At 40.9% G+C, this 13,860-nt stretch overlaps 1 protein-coding gene across 1 annotated transcript in view; it reads right to left on the bottom strand.

The window, feature by feature from the left end:
* LOC136885913 (uncharacterized) overlaps positions 1-13,860 on the bottom strand; it is a 151,000-nt gene that overhangs the window by 92,059 nt on the left and 45,081 nt on the right. Inside the window, exon 3 of the mRNA XM_067158605.2 lies at positions 3,404-3,533. Within this exon, the coding sequence (XP_067014706.2) occupies positions 3,404-3,469 (66 nt within the window). The 5' untranslated portion in view covers positions 3,470-3,533. The remainder of the gene's footprint in view (positions 1-3,403; positions 3,534-13,860) is intronic.

Raw genomic sequence — 13,860 nt, 5'->3', positions numbered from 1 at the left:
GAAGGAAAAGTGCAAGGATGTTAAAGGGTGTATGGTCTTGGGAAAGGTAGGTGCTGCATACAGGAAAATCAAGGAAACCTTTGGAGAAAGGAAATCTAGATGTATGAATATTAAGAGCTCAGATGGAAAGCCACTTCTAGGGAAAGAAGACAAAGCAGAAAGATGGCAGGAGCATATCCAACAGTTGTATGAAGGTAAAGATGTAGATCATTTGGTTCTGGAACATGAAGAGGCTGTTGATGCTGATGAAATGGGAGACCCAATTTTGAGTCAGAGTTTGACAGAGCTATGAGTGACCTCAATAGGAACAAGGCACCTGGAATTGATGTCATTCCCTCTGAATTACTGACTGCCTTAGGAGAAACCAGCATGGCAAGGTTATTTCATTTAGTTTGCAAGATATATGAGACAGGAGAAGTCCCATCTGATTCAGAAGAATGTTGTTATACCTATTCCCAAGAAAGCCGGTGCTGACAGGTGTGAAAACTACCGCACCATTAGTTCAGTATCTCATGACTGCAAAATGTTAACACGTATTATTTACAGAAGAATGGAAAAACAAGTTGAAGCTGAGTTGGGAGAAGATCAATGTGGCTTCAGAAGAAATGCAGGAACATGTGAAGCAATCCTGACTTTACGTCTGATCTTAGAGGATCGAATCAAGGACAAGCCCACGTACATGGCATTCGTAGATCTAGAAAAGGCATTCGATAATGTTGAGTGGACCAAGCTATTTATGATTCTGAAGATGATAGGGATCAGATACTGAGAACGATGAATTATCTACAATCTGTATAAAAATCAGTCTGCAGTGAAAGAATCGAGGGCTTTGAAAAAGAAGCAGCAATCCAGAAAGGAGTGAGGCAAGGCTGCAGTTTGTCCCCTCTCCTTTTCAATGTTTACATAGAATAGGCAGTAAAGGAAATCAAAGAGAAATTTGGAAAGGGAATCACAGTCCAAGGAGAGGAAATCAAAACCTTGAGATTTGCCAATGATATTATTATTCTATCTGAGACTGCAGAAGATCTCAAGAAGTTGCTGAATGGTATGGATGAAGTCTTGGGTAGGGAGTACAAGATGAAAATAAATAAGTCCAAAAGAAAAGTAATGGAGTGCAGTCGAACGAAGGCAGGTGATGCAGGAAATATTAGATTAGGAAATGAAGTCTTAAAGGAAGTAGATGAATATTGTTACTTGGGTAGTAAAATAACTAACGATGGCAGAAGTAAGGAGGACATAAAATGCAGACTAGCACAAGCAAGGAAGAGTTTTCTTAAGAAAAGAAATTTGCTTACTTCAAACATTGATATCGGAATTAGAAAGATGTTTTTGAAAACTTTCGTGTGGAGCGTGGCATTGTATGGAAGTGAAACATGGACGATAACTAGCTCAGAAAGAAAGAGAATAGAAGCTTTTGAAATGTGGTGTTACAGAAGAATGCGGAAGGTGAGATGGATAGATCGAATCACGAATGAAGAGATACTGAATCGAATTGGTGAGAGGAGATCTATTTGGCTAAATTTGACGAGAAGAAGAGATAGAATGATAGGACACATCTTAAGACACCCAGGATTTGTTCAGTTGTTTTTTTTAAGGAAGTGTAGGTGGTAAGAACGGTAGGGGTAGACCAAGGTATGAATATGACAAGCAGATTAGAACAGACGTAGGATGCAATAGTTACGTAGAAATGAAAAGGTTAGCACAGGAAAGGGTGGCATGGAGGGCTGCATCAAACCAGTCTATGGACTGATGACTCAAACAACAACACATGTACAAGTTTGACACAGAAGTGTTATAAGATATTAAACCTAGAGTTCTTGATCAGGAATGTGCTCATATGCCAGGTTCAAGTCTGACACAGGATCTAACAAGAAATAACAAAGGTAGAGATCTTGAACAGCAGTGCACTCGCATCATGGATATGTTCAGACACCACTCTCTTCTGTAGTGCCACTAACTCAGAACTCGGGAAGTACACATTTATTCTGAAGATGACACTCATTAATTGCAGAATTTTAGCTTGAAGCAACTATTGGGCAATATCTCATCTGTAAATCAGCAGTACACAATGTTTTCATTAGATTATTACTGTCAAGTCACAGTTCTTCCCTGAACATCCCTCTTCCAACATTCAAGGGTTTCAAAGACACTGAGGTGACAGAATGATGTGCAAGAAGAATTCACTTTCATGCCAGTAAAACTACAGACATGTGCTGGGATAATTCGGCTTCCTCAAATACCTCTAGGCCGAACCCGAATCACACTCGCCGACATGAATTTAGCATTTGTTTACCCTCTGAGCTATCAGAAGAAGAGCCACTGAACTAAAAGCCACACACTCAGAAGACTGCAATGGACTGTGATTAGAGTAGCAACAGACAGAGCAAGGAAAGAAGAGGAAAATATCTTTCATCTTCTCCACAATTTTCCACTGCATCTCCGCCTTCATCAGGGTGTTTTTCCTTAGACTAGTTATACTCATAGTAAGCTTCCAAGGCAGAATTTTACTACGTGCCCACCCGACATTAGTGTCATTGTAAAGAAGTTCAAATGTTTTCCATGAGAGCCAGGGACCTACTGGCCATAACCTAATTCGATCTAGCTCCTAACATTTGCCATCACTTCAACAACAACTGGCACTGCAATAGGCTGAAATGATCGGAAATTACGTCAATCCATCAAAGATTCCATTACCGAACCAAACCATGCAGAATAAATACATAACCACACACCCTCCAGAAATCCATTTCAATAGCCAACAGAGGTAATCAATTAATAACAGACAGTCAGTCAATGGGTACTTAGCACATGAAATGCCTTGAAGCCTCAATCTTGAGACAATGCTAATCACTAGCTGGACCTAAACAAGGCCCCTTGTCCAGCCCTGCAGTGTAGGGGGCAACGGGACCGCCTGTCATCTGGCGGCCCCTGGTTTGATTCCTGGCCGGGTCAGGGGTTTTTAATTGTCAATGATCAATATTCCTGGCTTGGGGCTGGGTGTTTGTGTCATCCTTAATGTTCCTTTCCTCACATTCAACACCTTACACTTCCACCATTTCCAAATACACGCAGGTTCACACCATAAATGTGCAAAGTAGGGGCAAAAGATCTTCTTAGGTCGACGCCCCAAATAAATAGCATTTTAAAAGAAATAACACCAGGGCTCCTTCAATATCAAGCCCTCAAGATTGATTCAACTTTCTGCCACTATCAACCATAGAATGCACTGCCGTCTCCCTAGTACATGCTAGAGGCCAACTGCCCACTCGGCAGCCCTTTTACCTTGTCGCACGAACAATGTTTTTGTCACTAGTTTGACCCATAGATGTACATCCTGCCAAACTTATTCAGCTACTATGAGTTAAGTTCTGATCTTTATAAAGTTATATGGAATGAGACTTACAAGTGATACATTTGTTGTTTCTTCAAGCCAGGCTGGTTCCTTCTTTACCTTAACTTCCAGGTCCATTTCACACAGCAACTGAAGTAGTTAGAAGGTACTGGGGTTGTTGATTATTTCCAATGACCTTACACTGAAACACAGGCCAGAAAAACATATTACCTTATTGCTGTCAATGCTACTTAGGTTATTTGTCAACAAGCTAAGCAACAAGCTTGTAATTTTACATGACTGTCAATACTATGATCATACCGAAAAGACCCGAAATTTTACATGACTGTTGATAACATTACCATACCTATAGGTCCTCAAATTTTCTATGACTGATACTATGATCATAGCTAAGGACCTCCAGTTTTATATGACTTTTAATACAGTGATCACTTCCATAGGATATCTAATTTAGCATATCTGTCAATATCGAGATCATAGTCAAAGGATCTCTAGTTTTACATGACCCTTATATCATACTCATAGCTATATAACACACACCTTTATATGGAACTGAAAACAAAGCAAGATGACTTTTCTTTTTAGAAATCCAATGTACATTAATTGTGATCGACATGCACAAAGTTTCTTGAAAAATTCAGAGACTATTCCATTTGCATATCACTCTGATCACCAGGTCCATATCTTGGAATCCTCCTACTATGTTTATCCTCTGCATTCGCTTCAAAGCTAACTGAACAAGTTCACAGTACCTTGAGATTTGTTCTATCAAATTCTACCTTCCTAGGATCAAATTCACACAAACTGTTCTCTTCTCATCAAGCTGATTCACTATCTCTTTATTTCAGAAATGTTCTACCTATCTGATCTTCAACAACTTACAATGACACGGCATTTCAAAGGCTTCAACTCTGTTTTACTCGGCACCAGTTATTTTACATGTTTCACTTCCATACCGTGCTGTACTCCACACTCAGTGCAAACATAATTTTTTAAGTTTTTCAATCTGTTGAATCTAAAAAACACACTGCAGAAGAAAGATGAGTTTCGGCAAGATTTAGTGATAACATTTATAGATATTAAGGAGGCATATGACCATGTAGCTCTGCAAGTGGTCTTGGATGCAGTGATAAAAAGATAACAGGGAGAGGAAAGGATGCAATTATAAAGCCAAAAAGGAAAAGTGAATAAGTAGTGTGAAGACTACGATGAGACAAACAAACTGGTTCAGAGTAGAAGCAGGACTCAACAAGGATGTGTATTATCCCCTCTACTTTTCATTACAGTCATGGATGAAATCCACAAGAGTATACAACAAAAAATGGGAACCAAGCAGGCAAATGCCTTACTCTTTGTAGATGACATTGTAATATGGAGATAAGATGAAATGGAAGTACAAGAACATGTTACTGAATGGAATCACAAGATAGAGGAATATGGAATGAAAATAAGTGTGGAGAAGTGTACGATAGTAGTGGTGACGAAAGATAATAGAGAAGGAAGTGGGAATGTTGAAGTAAATGGAAGACCATTAGAAGTTGTGGAAAGCTTCAAGTATTTGGGGAGAGTATTTCAGAAGATGAAAACATAAATCAAGAAATTGGAAAGAGAACTGAACAAGCCAATCCTTTTTTACCACTGTGTGAGATGTATAGTCAAGAACTGGGATGTCCCTCAGGAATGCAAGAATATTCTGCACCAGGTGTATTACACAACAATTTTGACATATGCAACAGGCACATGGACAACCTAAACAAAACAACTCTCCAGATTTCAAAACCTTCTACCATGTTTCGCAGCCTACAGTGTAAAAAAATACCGAACATTCACAGCGTCACATTTAAATCGCACACAGAAGTAAACAACACATCAACATAATAATTAAAATTATACACTACATCTTGTCATTTCTTTCTGAAACTACCATCCGCATTTCTTCATCTGAGTAGCTCTTCAGAAAAAATCCACATTTCACTATATGATAAATATTGCTACAACACACGAGGGTAAGAATTGCCGGCAATTGTAACGCAAAGGCTACGAGTTTTCAACGGGGTATATAAGTATACATTTTCTATGCTTAAGTAAAAATGAATTTAAGAAAATTAAAAATAATAAGTATAAAAAATATGTAGGCTAGAATGCTGAAACTGAGAAAGATTAGTATTAGCTTATTACGGTTCTGAATTGAAATCTATAAGCTTTTCAGAAGTAAATTATTGAAACTTGAACATACCGACAATATGTTAGAGGTTTTGGACACGGCGCAAAATGATAAAAATCACAATTCCTCAATGAAGAAATTCTGTAACACAAGTAACGGGATGAGCTGTACAACCACATACCTCCCTCTTCGAAACAAAACCGGATATTTTAACGTAGTTTAATCACTTAAGACATACGCTTGAAGAACAAATTTTATTTCTATCATTTAGTAGAACAGGCTGAATTTAGAAAAGGTTTTTGTTACTACTGACAACACCGAAGAATATGCCACTAATTGAAAGAGCACAGGGTGTAATGTCATGCTATGTCTGGCCGAAAGAGGATCTATAATAGAGAAGGAACCTCTCCGGGTATAAACATACGGCAGTTCACAAATTCGACATGAGTTTCTTCAAGGGAGAAATATATCATCTTTTGTTACCCTTGTATTCGCACTTTCTGAAAGCACTGTAAAATGCTTCCGTTTCAAAAATGATCTCTTAAACTGGAAGTTTTGGTTTTGCACTTGAACTAATTTTTACACACTAAACATTTAGCTCAAATTTCGGAAGTTTTCAAAATGCTCCCAAACCAAAGATCTATTCCTTCTATTCATTTTAGAATTAAGAAAAGCATGCACAATAGAACATTTTTGGCGCAAGCGATACTTAGCACACAAGTCCCGATGGCGACAGCGAGAGAAAAAACCGCCAGACTTTTTTTTGGTATGGTTGACAATATTGTGAAATTAAGAAAATATTTACTGCAGGCCGTCTAGTTCATAATCATTACCAAATGTTAACATCGCTCCTTACACATACTTTTATTGATTTTATTTCGCAAAATTTGCGCAAGCTTTCAAGTTTGTTAACTTATGCGATGAGTGGGTTTGGGGGAATAAACAGGAACATATTCTTAGCTTTATTAGTTTTTGATTACATCATAATTAGCCAAGGACAATGGAGAATATTGTACTATCAGCTCTGACTTTACTCCATGGTGAAAGAGGAGACCCATTTCAGCGCCGACAAGTGTAACCGACTGGAATTTGCGATACGAATGAAAAACCAATGCAAATGGAAACAATTCCCTGTAACGAAAGTTGACGACTATCGAATAATACGGTAGTTTTCATTCCAGAGTCCCTTCACCACGTAGGTCTACCATTGAGGTTCAAGTAAAGGCCATCTAAGCGCACCCATTAGGATAGGGCCTATCCAAATTTCACATCAAATTCCCCGCATACCATACCCATTCCACAGTCTCATTTATATCCCTAATCATTCTACATTCATTATCCCTCCTACATGGTATCCAACCGATAACTACCTTTGTTCATTAAACTTCTTCCATTCTGCAGTAACTAGATCCCAGAAATCTCCCGCTTGCCCTACGTTACTATTACCACTTTCATATCCCCCTTCCGCATTTTTATTTTCCTCAACATCTGTTTTAAACCCCACTCTAGTTCCCTTTCCTCCACGTACCTGACCAGATCCTCAACCCCATCATCTTTAGATGCCCTCCTCTCCCGGTCACTTTCTCCTTCCTCTCCTTCCTCCTATTCGCTACTCTGTGTTTCTTCTTCTTGCCCCACCGCTCCACTGCAACACTTCCCGCCGCTGATTTTCCTCAAATACAGTAGAGATGATACGCGACACTGAGCGAGATATCGAGGGACAGCTACTGGAGCTCACTCTAGCGGATAGACCTGAACAGTACTGATTCTCTCATAAGAGCACGTGTATTTTTGTATGAAGTTTTTGGTGTTATTTATGCGTTTTCAGTGAGTTGACATAAATAAATAGTAGTGTGTGTCATTCCTTGATATCTCCTCTCAACATGAGGGGAAAGGTATGTGCTGTGTTTGACTGAAGTAATTATGAAGTAGAGAAAAATGCGCGGTCGTTCCTCAGGTTCCCTCGTGACAAGAACATGTAAGTAATATTGTGTTTGTGTATATATTCTTCCAGTGACAGAGATTTTTATAGTACTTCATAATCTTCTGACATGCTCGACCCATATTTTAACTGGCATAAAATGCAATACGCATATTTTATTGTATAGTGCAGCAGTTAACTTTCAATACCGATGTGTTGTTGTAGGTGTGATCTGTTGGTTTTGAAATGTCACAGAAGCGATTTGGATAAGGTGTACAAGAAAAAAGGGACGTTACGCTTATATAAGAATTATAACATCTGTTCAGACCATTTCCAGGCCAGCGACTTTAGAAATCCTCGACAATACAGCCAAGGGTATGTTACATGTTTGCTCTAATTGTACGTAAATATTCCTTGAAGCATCTCTATCGTCAACATTTTCATACTTTTCTTTCTTTATCCCTCTTCTCACATTAAAGCCGGGATTTTATAGATTATCTTTCTGTTAGTAGGCTTCATGTTAGGAGGAAAATTGTCCAGCTGTTAAATGTTAAAACGCCGGACTAAGTGGCTCAGATGGTTAAGGCGCTGGCCTTTTGACCCCAACTTGGCAGGTTCGATCCTGGCTCAGTCCGGTGGTATTTGAAGGTGCTCAAATACACTGACTGACAGTGACAATGCAACACCAAGGAGGAGTGGTTCGAAAGGGATGAAAGTTGGGGAAAAAACAGAGACGGCACGGATGAATAATTGATGTTTATTTCAAACCGATATGCAGGTTACACAATGCGCACGGCAACGACTCAGTAGGATGTAGGACCACGCGAGCGGCGATGCACGCAGAAACACGTCGAGGTACAGAGTCAATAAGAGTGCGGATGGTGTCCTGAGGGATGGTTCTCCATTCTCTGTCAACCATTTGCCACAGTTGGTCGTCCGTACGAGGCTGGGGCAGAGTTTGCAAACGGCGTCCAATGAGATCCCACACGTGTTCGATTGGTGAGAGATCCGGAGAGTACGCTGGCCACGGAAGCATCTGTACACCTCGTAGAGCCTGTTGGGAGATGCGAGCAGTATGTGGGCGGGCATTATCCTGCTGAAACAGAGCATTGGGCAGCCCCTGAAGGTACGGGAGTGCCACCGGCCGCAGCACATACTGCACGTAGCGGTGGGCATTTAATGTGCCTTGAATACGCACTAGAGGTGACGTGGAATCATACGCAATAGCGCCCCAAACCTTGATGCCGCGTTGTCTAGCGGTAGGGCGCTCCACCGTTACTGCCGGATTTGACCTTTCTCCACGCCGACGCCACACTCTTCTGCGGTGACTATCACTGACAGAACAGAAGCGTGACTCATCGAAGAACACGACGTTCCGCCATTCCCTCATCCAAGTCGCTCTAGCCCGGCACCATGCCAGGCGTGCACGTCTATGCTGTGGAGTCAATGGTAGTCTTCTGAGCGGACGCCGGGAGTGCAGGCCTCCTTCAACCAATCGACGGGAAATTGTTCTGGTCGATATTGGAACAGCCAGGGTGTCTTGCACATGCTGAAGAATGGCGGTTGACGTGGCGTGCGGGGCTGCCACCGCTTGGCGACGGATGCGCCGATCCTCGCGTGCTGACGTCACTCGGGCTGCGCCTGGACCCCTCGCACGTGCCACATGTCCCTGCGCCAACCATCTTCGCCACAGGCGCTGCACCGTGGACACATCCCTATGGGTATCGGCTGCGATTTGCCGAAGCGACCAACCTGCCCTTCTCAGCCCGATCACCATACCCCCCGTAAAGTCGTCTGTCTGCTGGAAATGCCTCCGTTGACGGCGGCCTGGCATTCTTAGCTATACACGTGTCCTGTGGCACACGACAACACGTTCTACAATGCCTGTCGGCTGAGAAATCACGGTACGAAGTGGGCCATTCGCCAACGCCGTGTCCCATTTATCGTTCGCAACGTGCGCAGCACAGCGGCGCATTTCACATCATAAGCATACCTCAATGACGTCAGTCTACCCTGTAATTGGCATAAAGTTCTGACCACTCCTTCTTGGTGTTGCATTTGCTCGGTCAGTCAGTGTACTTGAAATTATCGACCTGTTCCAGCTTATTATCACCAATCTATCATTCAATTCTGTTGAATTTCTTACCAACTGACATCAATTTATTCTTCGAGAGGCTAATTTTCATACCATACTCATTGCACCTATTTTCAAGTTCCAAGATATTAGACTGCAGGCTTTCGGCACAGTCTGCCATTAAGACCAAGTCGCCAGCATAGGACAAATTGCTTACTACATTTCCACCTAACTGAATCCCTCCCTGCCATTTTATACCTTTCAGCAGATGATCATGTAAACTATGAACAGCAAAGGTGAAAGATTACAGCCTTGTCTAACTCCTGTAAGTACCCTGAACCAAGAACTCATTCTACCATCAATTCTCACTGAAGCCCAATTGTCAACATAAATGCCTTTGATTGATTTTAATAATCTACCTTTAATTCCATAGTCCCCCAGTATGGCGAACATCTTTTCCCTCGGTACCCTGTCATATGTTTTCTCTAGATGTACGAAACATAAACACAACTGCCTATTCCTCTCGTAGCATTTTTCAGTTACCTGGCGCATACTGAAAATCTGATCCTGACAGCCTCTCTGTGGTCTGAAACCACATTGGTTTTCATCCAACTTCCTCTCAACGACTGATCGCACCCTCCCTTCCAAGATGCCAGTGAATACTTTGCCTGGTATACTAATCAATGAGATACCTCGATAGTTATTGGAATCTTTCCTGTACGGGTAATAATAATAATAATAATAATAATAATAATAATCTGTAAGATTTAATTTCTAATATACGAATAATTAGATCGCAAAGTTCAGTCATTTGATCCCTTCTTCCATGGCTGTCCACATACGTTACTACTTATGGACCCGCTGTCGTATTACACAACCCAGAATTTTCAAACTTTTGTTTTTTGCGGCAAGAGGTGTGATAGGTGATCTTAACTAATTTTGGTTCGCTGAACACGAATCTGTTGTCCGTTTCTACGTATCACGTCATGTTTTCTCGCAATAGGCATATCAAAATAAGAGATAGACCAGAATATTGCATATAAAAAGTACTGACAAATGTTGATAATTATGGAAATATTTATTCTTTTTTGTATTTTATATATATATATATTATATATATATATATTAAAATAGTTGAATATTGTATAGAATTATTATAAACAATGAATAATTGTTTAGTATAAAATTAGAATTAAATATTTAGCATTTTTACTCTGAGGCAATGAAAGCAATTTATTTTGACAATTAAACGTGATTTACATGCAAACAATGTCACTCTTATTCAGAATCTTTATTATTTCATAAATGTGAACAAAATAAACTTTAACAGTCCCAGATGTCCCCTTGGAATGAACACTTGGCTGCCCAGCGTCTGACTGCATCAAGTTTGTCTTAGCTTTTCAAACACAAATAGTAGTCGGCCATCATTAGTTCATCCCACCTCCCCTGGTATCTTCTTTCTCAGTCACGAGCGAGACATCGGGAAGTGCGGACGTGTGAATGAGCTGAGGTGCGCAATATGGGAATAACACTACAGAAATACAGGCTGAGAATTGGAAGATGGCATGGTGCAAGGCAGTGTTGGAAGGAAGGTGGAGTTGAGAGAGGAAGAGAAATTAGTGGTTATAAAGGACTGTTGGAGATTATGTTGTGTGCGACGGTTATTGCGACGCTGCTGGTGGTAGGAGGTATAGAAAAGAATCCGGGTCCAAACCAGGGACCGTTCGGCTGGGAGGAGCTTGAAGAGATCAAGAGAGTGGTGAAGGAAGCAAACAAAGGAGAAGAAATTAAGGAAATGATGCAGGAACACCAGGCAACCCAAATGAAGGAGATGAAGGACTTAAAAAGTTTTATAAAAGAAGAAATTGGAGGTGTAAATGACAAGTTAGCGGAGATAGAAGATGAGGTAGGGAACTTGAAAAAGAAGGTGGTGGTACTGGAAGAGGAATTAACAGCAATGAAGAGAGAAGTGAGGTTAGCGAGGAACGAATCGGCAAGAAAAAATGTGTTTGTGCATGGTGTACCTGAGGAAGGAACAGAATCAAAAGTGGAATTAGTATTGAAAGTGGTGGACATAGTTTTGAACAAAATGAAGATAAACTTTTCTGAAGTTGATATAGATGAGTGGGAAGGAACAAGGGACATAGGCCGGTGAAGTTAAGATTAATATCAACCCTCATGGCTGATATACTTCTGAGGAATGCTGGAAATTTGAAAGGGTCGAACATTTATTTGAAGGCTGAGATAGAGAAAGAAGATAGGATGCGGTTGGATGTCTATAAGCGGCATATGTGGCGTGCTAGAGCGGAGGGATTGCGAGCCAAGATAGTGGGGAGGTGTCTGGTTACTTCAGGCAGAAATTGGTCGCGATCGTGGACACAGGAGGAATTGCTGAGGATGGAAAAATGTGAGGAGGAAATGAGTTGCAGAAATCGAGAGCAGGGCGACATCAGTACGGAGAAGGAAGAGAGAAGAGGGGACTGCGGTGTCAGCGGGCAGGTAGCGAAGACAGCAGAGTCCTTGGTGAGTCAGAACAGCCCAGGAAGGAGTGAATCAATAAGTAGGACACTAGACCGAAGTGAAGTGGATACAGGTAGTGAAGAGGTGACGGGAAGGGAAAGGAGTCAGGGTAGTGACTTAACCTCCCCAAATAGGAATAATGCAGAAATAAACATGGAGAGAAAGCAGGCGTTAAATAAGGCGAGATCCTTAAGTTTAAAAGATCTATGGGGTGGGAAAAAAGGCTCTGGCACGGAAAAGGGGAAGGATGGGGGTGAGAAGAAAGAGAGGGATGGGGTGGAGCCAAAAGCAAGAATCACGAGAAGTAAGGGGGGAAGTGGTGAAATGCAGAAGTATAGGGAGGGAGGGGGAGGAAATAAATAACTAGATATGGTGCTAGGGATGCTGAATATTGAGGGGTTGATGGGGAAGTTAGGGAATAAGGAAATTGTGGATTTAGTGAAAGATTTTGAGATTATTGCTCTAGTAGAGACGTGGTTAGGGAAGGGGGTTAAAATTACATGGGACGGTTATAGAGTAGTTAACGTGTTAAGAAAAAAAATAGGGAAGAGGGGCCGAAATCCAGGGGGCATAGTAGTTTTAATAAGAAATGAGATAGCTGAATGGGTGGAGACGTTACAGACTAGGGTAGAAGGGGTAGTGTGGTTGAGAGTAAAAATGGGGAAGGGGGCAGCGGAAGCAATTTGTCTGGCACTGCTTTATAACCATCCGAGCGATTCAGTGTATGCAAATAAACATTTTTTTGACGAACTGATTGAAGAAATAAACACAATTAAAGGAATGTATGTAGAAGATGGGATGATTTTATTGGGGGATTGGAATGCGAGAGTGAGCAATAGAGTACCGGTATACGGGAAAGAAGTAAAAGTAGACGAGATACTGCAAAGGAAGAGTAAGGATAATGTTGTAAATAGTTATGGAGAAAGGTTATTAGAGTTATGTGCTCTAGAACATTTATTTATTTTAAATGGGTGGATGAAGGGGGATAGTGTGGGTGATTTGACGTATATTACAACAAATGGAGGGAGTGTGGTGGACATAGGAATAAGCTCAGAGATAGCGTTAAGGAGAATAATAAGTTTTGAGGTGTTAGAATTTGGGTTGACAGAACATATGCCTATCAAAATAAAATTGAGAACTTTGGTTGCTGATGAGAAGGGAAAGATGGAGGAAAGTAAGGAGAGGTATAGGAATGGAGGATGGAAGTGTGTATGGGATGATAATACTAAAGAGAAATTAAGACGGCATTTGAAAGAGGAGGGAGATATATTAAGGGTAGGAATTTAAAGGGCGGTAGAAGGGAATGATATGGATAACGTGTTAAAATTAATTGAACTCCCTGTATGGAGGGTGGGGAAGAAAGTGAGGAGAAGGGTAGAGGGAAAAAAGAATAAAATGAATGGATGGTTTGATGAAGACTGTAGGAGAAAACGTGAGGTTGTAATGAGAGCCCTAGCGGAGTTTAGGAAGGAGGGTATGCAAGAAAAAAGGAAGGAATATTGTAAATTGAGAAGGGAATATAAGGAGGTATTGAATGAGAAGAAAAGAGGATGAAAGGAGGCGGAAGCTGAAAAAATAAATATATATTGTAGAGAGAAGAAATTTGAGAGGATTTGGGAGTCAATAAACAAGATCAGAAGAACGAAACCGGAGGGGAAGGGGGATAAAATAGGAGAAAACGAGTGGGTTAGGCATTTTAAAAGGCTTTTAGAAGGGGAGAGGAAATTGGGTAGAGAAATAGACAAGTCACAATTTGGAAGGGAACTGGAAGTAGGCATTACAATATTGGATGGGGAGATAACAAGGCAGGAGGTAATTACAGTATTAAA

Source organism: Anabrus simplex, chromosome X (genome assembly GCF_040414725.1).
Source record: "Anabrus simplex isolate iqAnaSimp1 chromosome X, ASM4041472v1, whole genome shotgun sequence".
NCBI lineage: Eukaryota > Metazoa > Arthropoda > Insecta > Orthoptera > Tettigoniidae > Anabrus > Anabrus simplex.
Note: the sequence above shows the minus strand (reverse complement) of the source record. Positions and strands in the feature narration are given on the sequence as shown.